General features: G+C 41.6%; 1 protein-coding gene across 1 annotated transcript; it reads left to right on the top strand.

Moving 5' to 3' along the window:
• The first annotated feature begins 116 nt into the window (after positions 1 to 116).
• On the top strand, positions 117 to 6391 carry alg10 (ALG10 alpha-1,2-mannosyltransferase). Its single transcript, XM_033614876.2, has 3 exons — positions 117 to 465; positions 2531 to 2728; positions 2819 to 6391. The coding sequence occupies exons 1-3, from the start codon at positions 301 to 303 to the stop codon at positions 3878 to 3880; spliced, it is 1425 nt and encodes a 474-aa protein (XP_033470767.1). The 5' UTR covers positions 117 to 300; the 3' UTR covers positions 3881 to 6391.
• The last annotated feature ends 7665 nt before the right edge of the window (positions 6392 to 14056 follow it).

Below are 14056 nucleotides of genomic sequence, written 5' to 3'. Positions count from 1 at the left end.
TGTATGATTTTGGTGCGTAGTATTTGATAGAAGTGTGACGTTAAAGTATTCGCAAAGGCTAGGAACTAATTGCTATACACAAAGGTTTCGAATCGAGCGTGTTTCCGCGGCGGACCGCCAGCTGTCAAGAATCAAAACTCTTCCGTGTACAAACACTGGTCACAGTTCAGCCAGTTTCCCACGGAGTAGAGACTGTACAGTGGTTTTAATCCGCAAATCCAGTCGTTATGCGGTAAACACAACATTATATCAGCTAGTTTTGGACTGCTTTCACTTTTACATTGGATTTCGTCATCAAACATGGAGAAATTTGAAGGCTACATCTTCACTGCTCTCTGCAGCACCAACTTTTTGATATCCTGTCTGCTGTTCTCCAGAGTCACTCGGGAGCAAAGGGAGCCGTACATGGACGAGATTTTTCATATCCCACAAGCTCAGAAATACTGCCATGGGAAATTCAACGAGGTAAAGTGACTTCCTGAAAGCTGCGGTAGCCATGAAAGCGAGTGTCAGTGATGTGTAGCGGATTAAGGCTAGCTAACAGAGAAGCTTTTGTCTTTTAAAATGATGTGGCAGCTATTAGAGCTTTTAATCTCCGTGTCGGACATATAGAATGGCATTAGAGGGGGGTTATGTGTTTTAATGTATTGTAGTGTATGTAGCTTAATTCAGACTGTAGGAAGTGGAGATTAAAGGATCATCATCATCATGATATCATAACTACAAAGCTGTTCACGACTGATCACAGTATATCAAAGCATACCATTGTTTTTGCTTGCCTACCACTCATGTGTGAAATTATGAATGCATCATTGAGGCTGGTCAACAGTGGGTAGTGCTGAAGCAACAGAGGCTGAGATATTCTCACTTTTACTTCCTAGTGTGGATCAGGCTCCAAAACATGCTGGATCCTCCATTTTCCATGATGCAACCTAATAGTGCCTGTATTTAGTCCAGATATACTCAACCTGCTTTGTGCCGGGACCACTTTTGTAAAATAACAGGAGGTAGGGGCTAGTTAATAAACAAACAATAATAACATTAATCAGGTAAAATGAATAAATATTAAAGGTCAAGTGTGTAGGATTTAGATAACAGAATTGGTACATAATATTTATAACTATGTTTTTTTAAATTAATAATCACCTGAAACTATGAATTGTTGTGTTTTTGGGTACCTTAGAATGAGCCATTTATATGTAGCGAGTCCTCCTCCACAGAGTCTGCCATGTTGTTTCTACAGTAGCCCAGTACAGACAAATCAAACACTGGGCCTTTTGCATTTGTGCATCGGCCACCATAGAGTTCCTCCACCAGGGGCAGGTAACCGGCACCTCTGGAGCTGCATGTCACGCTTAGCCTCTCTGGCTCCCTGTGGCTTTGACAAAAAAATATATTAAAAAGATGAAGTCAGTTTTTAAGTGAATGATGTAGCCCTGAAATGATTCTTACATTCTCCAATTGTAAAAGTGTGTAGCCTCTACACAGGATAATAATTATAATTTAAAAAAAAAAAAAAGTCTGAACATTTTGTCACCTAAACTGTGTGTCATACGTCTACAGCCTGGTGCCTTTTCCTTTAAAGCTTGCTGAACCTCAGTAGCAATGGCTAGTCTTGAGTTGCCCTGTGGGCTAGCTATAAATTTCAAATCCAAAAAAGGAAAAGTCTTGAGGGGAAATTATGCATGGACGGATTTGTTTGCTTTCAGCCCCAGTATTGCTAAGATATAGTACAAAATAATCATAAATAGCCCACTGCAGAGTAGCCACCTCCTGGTGAAACATATTAATGAATTCTTACTTACACGTATTGGTAATGTTGATGAGCTAATTTAGTCTTAACATGCTGTATTACCATCATTATTGTGCCAAAAATAGCTCTTTTGAAAGTGAAAGTTGCCGACCTCTGTCCTACACGCTTGGTACACTATAGAAGTTTCAGTTGGTTGCAGTCTGCAACCTCGCCTCTAGATGCCACTAAATCCCACACACTAGACCTTTAAAGGCTCATAACTCATCTTTATTTTAAATTCTCGATTATTATTAAGTCTACATTCATTCTTTCTTATTAAAAGCAGGGGTGTCTCTAGAATTTGAGGATATTTGGTGCTTAGCCTGGACCTTTGTTGGGGGCTTCAGGGAATCCTCCCCTGGCACTAAAAAAAGCTGTATTTTGATGCTTTTTTAGGCACTTTGGCACCTTATTTAGATTCAGAGTACACAAACTTAATTCCCAGTGTGAATCCAACTTATTTTCATTGTCAATTACAAAACGGTTAGCAGGCCATCTGGCACACTGTCACAGGGGAAACATCGGCTGAGTGTCACTGCATAAACATTCATGACTTTCAGACTCCAGTTATCTCCATTTGTATGGCAGGCTCTCTGTTAGAATGTGTCATCTTCAAGCCCAAGCTGAGATAACTTTGCCACAGACATTTTATCTATTTTCACAACATGATACAAGTAAACTGACTTTCATTTGAAATTGGTGAACGGCCCTTTTAATATGGCTTTGATTCTTCCTCAGTGGGACCCGATGATCACCACTCTCCCAGGTCTGTACCTTGTCTCTGTGGGAGTCATCAAGCCTGTGGTGTGGCTCGCTGACCTGACAGGCCAGGTGGTGTGTTCCACCGCCATGCTGCGCTTCATCAACCTACTGTTCAACTGCGGCAACCTTTACCTGCTCTATCTGCTCATCTGCAAACTGCACCTCAGGGAGAAGGTATTATTACGACATGACGAAAATCATCATGCTTGAGTGATGTTGTTTTGACATTTTCATTTTATCTGATATCACGTTTCCTTTTTCCAGACGCGGACGACCTCACGCCGAGTCCTCTCAGCACTGTCTCTTTCCACCTTCCCCGTGCTCTACTTCTTTAACTTCCTGTACTACACCGACGCCGGATCTACTTTCTTCACCCTCTTCACCTACCTCATGACGCTCTACGGTTGTCACAAGGCCTCAGCGCTCCTCGGCGTCTGCTCCGTGCTCTTCCGCCAGACCAATATCATCTGGGTGGCCTTCTGCGCAGGCACGCTAGTGGCTGCCAAAATGGACGAGGCCTGGAGGGTGGAGCACACAAAAAAGAGGGATGAGAAGTCTCCTCCGTCCCAGGTCCCGCTGTCATTTATTGGAGCCAAGAAGGTGATGCTCTTCATGCTGGAGTTCCTCACCTCACCCAGTCATGTGAAGGCGGTGCTGCTGGTGGCCTGGCCTTACGCGGTAGTCGGCGTGGGCTTCCTGGCGTTTGTGGTTCTGAATGATGGGGTAGTGGTGGGTGACAGGACGAGCCACGAGGCCTGCCTGAACTTCCCCCAGCTCTTCTACTTCTTCTCCTTCACCCTCTTCTTCTCCCTCCCCGTCTCCCTTTGTTATCACCGCGCTCTTCGCTTCCTCCAGGCTCTGAAAAAGCAGCCTCTGTTCTTCCTCTTCGTCACGTGCGTCTCCTTGCTCCTGGTGTGGAAGTTCACCTTCGTCCACAAGTACCTCCTCGCAGATAACCGCCATTTCCCCTTCTACGTGTGGAATAGGCTTTTCCAGAGGCACGAGCTGGTGCGCTTTCTCCTCGTCCCCGCGTACGTGTTTGCAGGGTGGAATTTTCTGGACTCCTTCAAGTCACGCTCACTGTTCTGGAGTTTGGCGTTCCTGGCGTGCCTCCTGGCCGCAACAGTACCCCAGAAGCTGCTGGAGTTCAGGTACTTCATCATTCCCTACCTGATGTACCGTCTGCACATGCCCCTCCCCTCTCTTCCCAGACTCATTGTGGAGTTCCTTCTCTACACGGCGGTCAACGCTGCCACGCTTTACATCTTCATCAGTAAGACCTTCCACTGGCCGGACAGCACGGCCACACAGAGGTTCATGTGGTGAACAAAGAGACAGTATCTGATGTCAGGAGTTCCAGGACTCAATCAGGATGTAGGTTTAAAAATGCTTTCCAGAGAACCACAGTCCATGTGACACCTCAGAAATCAAAGAAAAGCTTCTGTTACGTCGCAGTTACAGAAAAGAAATGGCTCACATTTTTACCATTTTGGGTTAATGTAAAGGGATCGCCATATTTTACACAGAGAGTCAGTATTGGTAGATTTATATGACAGGTGGAAGTGAAAACCATTTAAAGGTGGAGTCTGCGATTCTGGAGAAAGACCGTTGATATTTGAAGTCAACACACAAAGATATACACCCCTCCCACCAGTGCTCCCTCACAAGTAGGATTGTTAGGATAATTACGTCGTCTTATTGAGGTCATTCATTTTCCGTAACCACTTATCCTCTTGAGGGTCGCGGGGGGGGCTGGAGCCTATCCCAGCTGTCATTGGGCGAGAGGCGGGGTACAACCTGGACAGGTCGCCACACTATGACAGGGCTGACACATAGAGACAGACAACCATTCACACTCACATTCACACCTACGGATAATTTAGAGTCACCAATTAACCTGCATGTCTTTGGACTGCGGGAGGAAGCTGGAGTACCCGGAGAAAACCCTCACTGACATGGGGAGAGCATCCAAACTCCACCCAGAGGGGCTCCTGCCTGGGTACAAACCAGGAGCCCTCTTGCTCCGAGGTGACAGTGCTAACCACTACACCACCGTGCAGCCTTCGCAAACATTATTCAAGTCATGTCCATACATGATATGATAAAGTCCCATGTTTATTAGCGTGTTTATTTACATAAGAATGTCACCAACATTTTAGCCAACATGGTACTAGAATAAAAAGCAGGGTTTTAATGACCATTTTAACACTAATCAAACAAACTGGACTTTGGGGTCAAGTGGACTTGGATCTGGGCGCTGGTCCCTAATATGAAAGCCCCTTTAGTCTTGGGCACAGAACCTAAGGGCTCATTTATGCTCAACTTTAGATACGTATACTAAGACGGACGAAGCCTTCTGTTTGTACTTTTGTTAATTTCGTCTGTATTTGTGCACGTTTTCTGAAAGCTTACAGAAAAAGACAAAACAGAGCAGTACCAGCAGAGATCTTGGCGGCAGTGCAGCGAATTTCAAGACAGATACGACTGTAGGAGATGACTAAGACAATTAAAAAATGGCAGACCAGAATGAATCATTAATATAGTGAGGGGCTGGCATCGAAAATGCTATTGAATGACAATATTAATTACGGTATTGTATCGAAGTTAGAAATTCCAGTATCATGACAACAGCAGCACACAAAGAATGGACAGCTAGCGGAATATTTGGGAGTTGACTTTGCCAAAAAGTGCATTGAATTAAAATCGCAGACTCCAACTTTAATCGAGAGGATTTGGGGGTTGAGTTACGGTGGGATTTGTTTTCACTGAGAAAAGCTACAAGCACTGAAGCAGGACTGTAATTAAAATGACCAAGAGAATACAAAGAGAATTAATTTTGTAAAAAGTATTCAAGTTTTTTCCTTTGAAAATAAAATGGTGGTGACAGTGATGTAAAATCTAAAATATACTGGTATGTTTTGATGAGAATTTATTGTATATAAAAGTTTTTGGTTGAGGTGTCGATCCTTCTGCAGGGTGGAAAAGTAATCATTTCATTTCAGCATTTTTTGCGGGAGTCTGGGTTTGGTTTCCTTATGGCTATAACAGTTTTGTACTTTAATGTAAATACTGTACGCAGCTCTGCGAGTGGATCTTTGGTGGCGTTGTTGACATGATCTGTAAATATGATTAAAGAGACCAAAAATGACAGCCATATTGTAAACTTTAGAATTTTTATTGTATGGGATGTTTTTGGAGTGACTGAGATTCTCTGCTTTCTGCCAGTGAAGAACACCAATGACCCAACTTTATAATTATAATGTATGTTTTCAAATATTTTTACCTTGATTTTACTTTAACCAAGCAGTAAAGTTCCACTGGAGGTGATTTAGAAATTAGCCTTTTCTGTGATTTTGTAAGTCTTTTTTTTTTGTTTTTGAGTTTATTTGTTGACTGTTTGTATCCACTTTCTGTCCTCTACTTTCATTGTGCCTGATTTGTGTGTGTGTGTGGAGCACGTGTGTTTTATTTCACTAGATAGATGCAGTTTTAAGGAGTATTTCCCCCACAAAATGTTTGTTTGTTTATCAGTTTCTCACCGTGTTACGTTGAATCTGAGAAGAAAACTTGCTGCATGCCTTTACAGTGAAAAGAGAATCCAAAGACAGAGAAAAATGTCTTTGTTTTTGGATTCTTCGTTCACCATGGAGGTAAGCTAGAAAAACAAAGTTTTATCCATGAAGTCAGGGTAACACGTGGTGAATAACTGATGTGCTAATGATCATTTTTGGGCGAAGTATTCCTTTAACTATGAAATTGATCTGTCCTCCAGCTGTATGCTGCCCCTGTTGATACAATCTTGTGTAAACCTTTGAATAAAATGACTCGTGATATGAAGTCTCAGGTCAAGTTTATTTAAAGAGCACTTTTGGTGAATGTTAACAGCCAACTCCTACTCCACATTAACCCTTCTTGTAGTTGTGAGTCATGCTGATTGGGATGTGTGGTCCAACTGCAAAGGCGTTGGTGTTCCTCAGGCTGATGTGTCAGGATCCTGAGAGAAGCAGCATCCAGTCCAACTCTCCAATTCAGGGGGTGCAGCTTGGGACCCAGAAGCTTCAAATGCCTGGCCAGCTTGACAGTTAGGGCAACTGGAAGTCTTGTTTTTGTAACTATTTCAGTCTCAGATGCTGAGAAACTATCCATCCATTTCCGTAACCGCTTCATCCTCTTGAGGGTCGCAGGTGGGCTGGAGCCTATCCCAGTTGACATTGGGTGAGAGGCAGGGTACACCCTGGACAGGTCACCAGACTATCACAGGGCTGACACATAGAGACAGACAATCATTCATGCTCACATTCACACCTACGGGCAATTTAGAGTCACCAGTTAACCTGCATCTCTTCGGACTGTGGGTGGAAGCTAGAGTACCCACGCTGACACTGGGAGAAGGTGCAAATTCTGCACAGAAGGGCACCCCACTCTGATTTCGAGCCTTTCACCCTGGATTTGAACCGGGAACCCTCTTGCTGTGAGGTGCCGATGTTTAATTGTAACTAAAACGCCTGGTTTTATGTTGCTTCCCTTCCCCCTGATGACAGTAAATAATACAGTGTATGCACAAAACTTTACAGAATACAAAGGGTGTTGCTCCATAAAATGTGCTGATTCAACACATCACCCACTAGAGGGAGCTATAAGACAAAGCTGGGTATTCCTATGAACAAAGTGAACACTTAAATAAGAAGTGAATCAATCAAATTGGTTATAAATTCAGCACTGAACTCTAAATGATGCTGTCACAGCTGAGTAACACAGAAAAAAAACGTCCTGCCTGTGGAAAACCAAAAACAAATTGTTCATGTCAAGCTGGCCTTATAAAATTGTTTTATTTTCACACTATTCAAATAATCAGCCACTTTCAACTGGAACAAACAGGGGTGCTTTAAAATGAAATGAAATTAGAACTAGATAAAGACCAACAAAGAAGAAAATTAGCAGGATCTGACATCATAGTAATTTGGAGTACTCTTCTTTATTGTGTAAAGAATGATTGCTCTCAGTGTAACCTGTATGACTATGAGATTCTAATTACACGAAGCAGCGTGAGGCCAGCTCACAGTAGACTTTAATAAAGTCAAACTGGGATGATTAGACAAATGTTGATTACACTATTCAGACACTTGGAGCTGGCGTGAAGGAGATACTGTATGTGCTGTGTTCAGGTTGTGTTCAGGGTGGGAGCTGCTTGAAATATACAGGAGTGAGTAATTTTTTTTTTTTTTTTTGTATCCTGGCTCCCTGACTCTCTCTTTGCCTTTCTAGCACCTCATTGATTTTTACTTTGGGGGATGATGAAAGTACAGAATATTAATCTTTTCTCACCACTTTGCTCTGGATTTTTTATTTTAAATTACAGCTCGAGAGAGAGAGGCACTACAATTACTCATAGATTTATATGTCTGTCAGGATAACCCCGTCCTTGTGTAAAGCAGAATATCTGAATAATCACTGACTGCATTTTGAGAAAAACTGCTAAAATGGCTGACTCAGACAAACATTTTGAGGAATTCGAAAGCATATTTGAGAAGTAAACAGTTTCAGGCTCAAGTCAAACTGAAAACACAATCAGTTTCTTCAGTCAAAAATGCTATCAGTGTATTTTTATGTACTGTTGAAAATAATTAGGGGATGAAAAACATTTTAGAAATGTTCTTTTTCCTGTCAGTGGCTGGTGGTGTGTCTTTCTTTGTCAGCTGGCAGGCTAATGCTACATTCATGTCATATCGGAGTATGAATTTCTGACACATAAACAGTGTTCATATCCACACCCAAATCATAATTACACCTCTGGCTTTTCTGAAAGCTGTGATAAACTCAACTTAAGGTGTTCTTAAATACGGAGGTGCCTAAAAACACTGACAACTCATGTCAGCGTGTTAGATATCATCAAAGCTAGATGTAATTAATGTGGTGTTATGTTGTTAATTTACAGTATTAGTCTCACATGACCAGCTCTGTAAACATATGACTCTCTCGAGTAATCTGATAACATAAGCACTTGCAAGTCAGTAGCATGGGAATCTTCCCATCTCATCTGTCATGTGGAACCACCTGTCTATTGTTTCTGTCTGTATTTCTAGTTGTGTAGCCCCGAGAAAACAGTGTGCAGGTGAGGTCAGGACCTTATAAAAAACATGGCGGCACAGTGCCAGACTGTAAGCAGCACAAGTGCAAGAGGAAGATACAAAATTGCGGACACAGTGCTGAAAAAAATACAGCAAAGCAAACTAAGCTCGTTCCAAAATGAGAGTGAATCTGGGGTTGACTTTAACTTTCATGGGCAACCACTGAGGACACGATGAAGTGCGACGCAGAGTTGGCTTGGTTTCTGCTGGACTGGTAGGTGCTAGTGGTTACTTTCCCATTACAACAAATGTTTTGTTCGTACAAAAGTAGCTTGCAATGTACACTGCAAATGATTTCTGTAACTGTAATATTTCACAATAAATTACATCATTATCACCTCACAGGCTTTTATTGTGATATTAAACCAAATTCAGAGTTTTATTGTGAAATTCATGCAGGTAAATATAGTAATTTTACAGAAGTACACTGCTAAATCACACATATGGATTCTAACTGTGAGATTGCAGTGAAATACAGAAATTCTATGGGAACATATTGCTAAATGCAACCAGGTCTCACCCTGAAGTTGTCAAAATCCAGCGCTTGGGCAGTGACTTGTGGTGTCAGACACCACGAAAAAAGCTGTCCTTTAATGTTAGCTTGATACATGGCCGTTCACCATTACAGTTTAACAGCAGTGTCGGGGGAACACGCGGTGGGACAAGAACGAAAGTTAAGGTGGCGAAAGTCCAAGTAGGGCGGGAGGAAGGGGTGGTGGATGGGTCCAACAAACACTGACTTTCACTCGGGAGAATGGTGTTTGTGTCCGGTAAAATTATAAAGCCAAAGCCTGTTCTGTTTTCCTGAACCTAACCACATGCGTAAGTTGTTGGAGGAAAACAAACTGTCAATTTGTGTTGTTGTACCGACATAGTGCTTTTATTTTGAAAGAGACTGTACGTTAAGGGTAAATTTCCTGTGAAAACAGAAGTGTATTTTGAAAGAAGACAATGCACGGTGCCCTTGAGCAAGGCACTGAACCCCCCAACCGCTCGGGGCGCCTCACCAAGGGCAGCCCCCTCACTCTGACACTGACACTTTACAGTGTACATACAAGCAGTGTAGGGAGGAGGGGCCAAATCTGAAAGTTTACAAAACATAAACACAGTTCCTGCATGGTGTACCTTTAAGCTTAATGTGGGTTGTTGTTAGAAGTCTTGTGTTGTAGGCATGTACAGTACAGGCCAAAAGTTTGGACACACCTTCTCATTCAATGCGTTTTCTTTATTTTCATGACTATTTACATTGTAGATTCTCACTGAAGGCATCAAAACTATGAATGAACACATGTGGAGTTATGTACTTAACAAAAAAAGGTGAAATAACTGAAAACATGTTTTATATTCTAGTTTCTGTTGTAGTTTCTGTCTGTAGTTTTGAAATGGTTTCCACTTCACAGGTGTGCCTTATCAGGGTTAATTAGTGGAATTTCTTGCTTTATCAATGGGGTTGGGACCATCAGTTGTGTTGTGCAGAAGTCAGGTTAATACACAGCCGACAGCCCTATTGGACAACTGTTAAAATTCATATTATGGCAAGAACCAATCAGCTAACTAAAGAAAAACAAGTGGCCATCATTACTTTAAGAAATGAAGGTCAGTCAGTCCGGAAAATTGCAAAAACTTTAAATGTGTCCCCAAGTGGAGTCGCATAAACCATCAAGCGCTACAACGAAACTGGCACACATGAGGACCGACCCAGGAAAGGAAGACCAAGAGTCACCTCTGCTTCTGAGGATAAGTTCATCCGAGTCACCAGCCTCAGAAATCGCAAGTTAACAGCAGCTCAGATCAGAGACCCGATGAATGCCACACAGAGTTCTAGCAGCAGACCCATCTCTAGAACAACTGTTAAGAGGAGACTGCGCCAATCAGGCCTTCATGGTCAAATAGCTGCTAGGAAACCACTGCTAAGGAGAGGCAACAAGCAGAAGAGATTTGTTTGGGCCAAGAAACACAAGGAATGGACATTAGACCAGTGGAAATCTGTGCTTTGGTCTGATGAGTCCAAATTTGAGATCTTTGGTTCCAACCGCCGTGTCTTTGTGAGACGCAGAAAAGGTGAACGGATGGATTCCACATGCCTGGTTCCCACTGTGAAGCATGGAGGAGGAGGTGTGATGGTGTGGGGGTGTTTTGCTGGTGACACTGTTGGGGATTTATTCAAAATTGAAGGCACACTGAACCAGCATGGCTACCACAGCATCCTGCAGCGACATGCCATCCCATCCGGTTTGCGTTTAGTTGGACAATCATTTATTTTTCAACAGGACAATGACCCCAAACACACCTCCAGGCTGTGTAAGGGCTATTTGACCAAGAAGGAGAGTGATGGAGTGCTGCGGCAGATGACCTGGCCTCCACAGTCACCGGACCTGAACCCAATCCAGATGGTTTGGGGTGAGCTGGACCGCAGAGTGAAGGCAAAGGGGCCAACAAGTGCTAAACACCTCTGGGAACTCCTTCAAGACTGTTGGAAAACCATTTCAGGTGACTACCTCTTGAAGCTCATGGAGAGAATGCCAAGAGTGTGCAAAGCAGTAATCAGAGCAAAGGGTGGCTATTTTGAAGAAACTAGAATATAAAACATGTTTTCAGTTATTTCACCTTTTTTTGTTAAGTACATAACTCCACGTGTTCATTCATAGTTTTGATGCCTTCAGTGAGAATCTATAATGTAAATAGGCATGAACATAAAGAAAACGCATTGAATGAGAAGGTGTGTCCAAACTTTTGGCCTGTACTGTAGGTATGAAACAAAATCTTCATCTATGTAGATATAAAATTGGAATTTCTCACCTTTTGGTGTCTGATTTTAATCAAAGGAGAACACAGGACTCTCTTTTGCAAAATAAGATTGTTTAAGGGACAGGTTAAAAAAAATCAGATCCAAGGGAGGGGAGTATCTTAGAATCGCCAAGATTAAAGTCATAAAATTCAGAGAAAAATATTTGGATATTCCCTGAGATTATAAAGTCATAAATTTCTTAGAATAACCTTAGAAAGATTCTGAGATTCAAGTCACAAATTTATAAGATAAATGCTTTCAGGGCTTCAGGTTGTAGTTTTGCAGATTATATCTTAAATTCACTGTGTGCGTACTTAATAGTTTTGTCGATAATAAACTTTCATATACTGTAAGATGGGCAGCACTGTTCTGTTACATGTTTATTATTTATAGTGACAATATGTTCTCTGCCCTCTCTGTCCTTTACACTGTCTCTTTGCCCACACACATGCAAACTTCTCTCCCACACTTTAACTTGTACGAGCATCAGAGGCCCTGAGCAATTTATTAGGAGCTTCAATAAAAAGACGTTTGTTTTCTGGAGCTGAAGGTGACGACAGGACAACACAGAAAGACACTAAGATAGATTTGTTTTCTAAAGTGTAATCAGAGTTTGAGACTTAATCATTCCCCGAGGTTATACAAAAGTTGCATGAGGAGAAAATAATTGGGAAGGGAGAAGATGGAGCAGAAGGAGAGGATCAAGAGGAGGAGGAGGAGGAGGAGGAGGGGAACACATGGATTCACAGGTATGATCTGACAGCACAGTGAGAATCTCATTACAAAAGACGTGACTTTAATTACTGCAGCTGCAGTTCAGGTTTAAATTTAAAAAAAGAATAGACTTGTGTTTCATAACTGTGAAGAGAATAAATAATTTTCTGTTCCTAGGACACTGTGAAAGTGTTTTGTTTGTTCCTGTCTCTTGTATAACACACTGCTCACATTTACACTACATATAAATGGCAGGTGTTTTCCACCGAAAGACGACCAACCCGAAGCGTTGGTATTTGACAACCAGGGAATGAGACTCATCAATTATCTTTTTGCAGAGTTACAAACAACACCTTTAACTTTGAATATGGAGAAAGTGGTTCTGAAAAACACAAAGCTGTTTACTGTGGAACATCTGTCACAAGGCTGTTGTTATTCTGTATTTTTCTCACTGTTAACATGAACATTAACATGAACACCTAAAACAACGACGTGTTATTTTGTCTCTTAATAATTTCATTAGTTACTGACAACAAAATCTTTAGAAGTGGTTTAGTGCTGTCCTAAAACAGCTGGGCACTGTGATTCCTAACAAAAATTAAGATAAGAGAAAATAATGCATTTAGTGGGGACTATTTTCAACTGCGGATTAATACACATTTGACATTGACAAAAAGAAAAATGTTGAATATCAACGGACTAGTAGTAGTTCACTGTCTTTGTTTTGCAAAGACTGCTCTCCCACTTACATATTGAGTAGCAACCCAGTCGCCACAAAAAAGATGGCATTGTACGTTTCTGCAAATTCATGGATATGTCAAATTTGCACATTAAATGTAGCAATTATGTTTAAACTTTATGTTTTAACAATGCTGAGGTTAATGTGTGGCTAGGTTCAGGCCCAAAACTTACTTATTTATGGTTAGGAAAAGATCATATTTTAGGGGCACATTCCCGGCAGGAAACGTAGCAATGTCTCCGTAAGATAATGTTTACTCTTTGTGCCACTGTCAACACAGACAGGTCCCTACAAAACAATGTTTGGAGCCTAAAAAGCCACTGAAAACACAGCAATGACTCGCTAAAACACAACCAGTTTCAATGTTTGTTGGTTGTAAACCATTGTATGCAGTGGTCTGCAACTTGGCAGGGGTCATGCTTAGTTGTCACATCATCCCCTCCACCTTGTGATGACAAAAGTCAGTTCATATACTGGAGTCTAAAAAGCCGCTGAAAACACAGCAATGACTCGCTAAAACACAACCAGTTTCGATGTTTGTTAGTTGTAAACCATTGTGTGCAGTGGTCTGCAACTTGGCAGGCATTTTGCCCAGTTGTCACTCCACCTTGTGATGACAAAATTCAGTTCGTATACTAAGTCACTTCAGAATCGTTGATATGATACCTATGAAACATGCAAGGTAACATATTTGTGGTTTGCAGAAATGTACAATGCCAACATTTTCCTCTGGCGACTGGGCCAAGTAAAGTACTTTTGGCCGACAACACTGGTGTAAAACTAGAATTACTTACAATTCAAGGTGGATTAGTGTCACCAATTAAGTATGTGACTAAATGTGTCCCCTTCTGTTCCTGAGATATGACACTGCACAATGGCCAGAAAAGTATTTTATGCCGAACACGATGATGTCACAGTGACACTGACCTTTGACCTTTCGGATATAAACTGTGAACATTTGTGTTAAATTTAAAGAAATTACCTCTAGGTGTTCTTGAGATATCATATTCACGAGAATGAAACTGACACAAGGTCACACTGATCTTGACCTTCGACTACTGAAATCCAATCAGATCATTGTGTAGTCCAAATGAATTTTTGTGCCAAATTTGAAGAAATTCCCTCAAGGCGTT

Source organism: Epinephelus lanceolatus, chromosome 23, assembly GCF_041903045.1.
Source record: "Epinephelus lanceolatus isolate andai-2023 chromosome 23, ASM4190304v1, whole genome shotgun sequence".
In the NCBI taxonomy this organism is placed as follows: domain Eukaryota; kingdom Metazoa; phylum Chordata; class Actinopteri; order Perciformes; family Serranidae; genus Epinephelus; species Epinephelus lanceolatus.
The sequence above is the reverse complement of the archived record's forward strand: the minus strand, read 5'-3'. Positions and strand labels throughout refer to the sequence as shown.

What these genes read in the sequence shown, in the direction of transcription:
- alg10 (XM_033614876.2), top strand. Translation starts at nt 301, where the DNA reads ATGGAGAAATTTGAAGGCTACATCTTCACTGCTCTCTGCAGCACCAAC. An exon ending in GCCATGGGAAATTCAACGAG is followed by an intron (nt 466 to 2,530) that starts GTAAAGTGACTT and finishes ATTCTTCCTCAG; the next exon opens with TGGGACCCGATGATCACCAC. An exon ending in AACTGCACCTCAGGGAGAAG is followed by an intron (nt 2,729 to 2,818) that starts GTATTATTACGA and finishes TCCTTTTTCCAG; the next exon opens with ACGCGGACGACCTCACGCCG.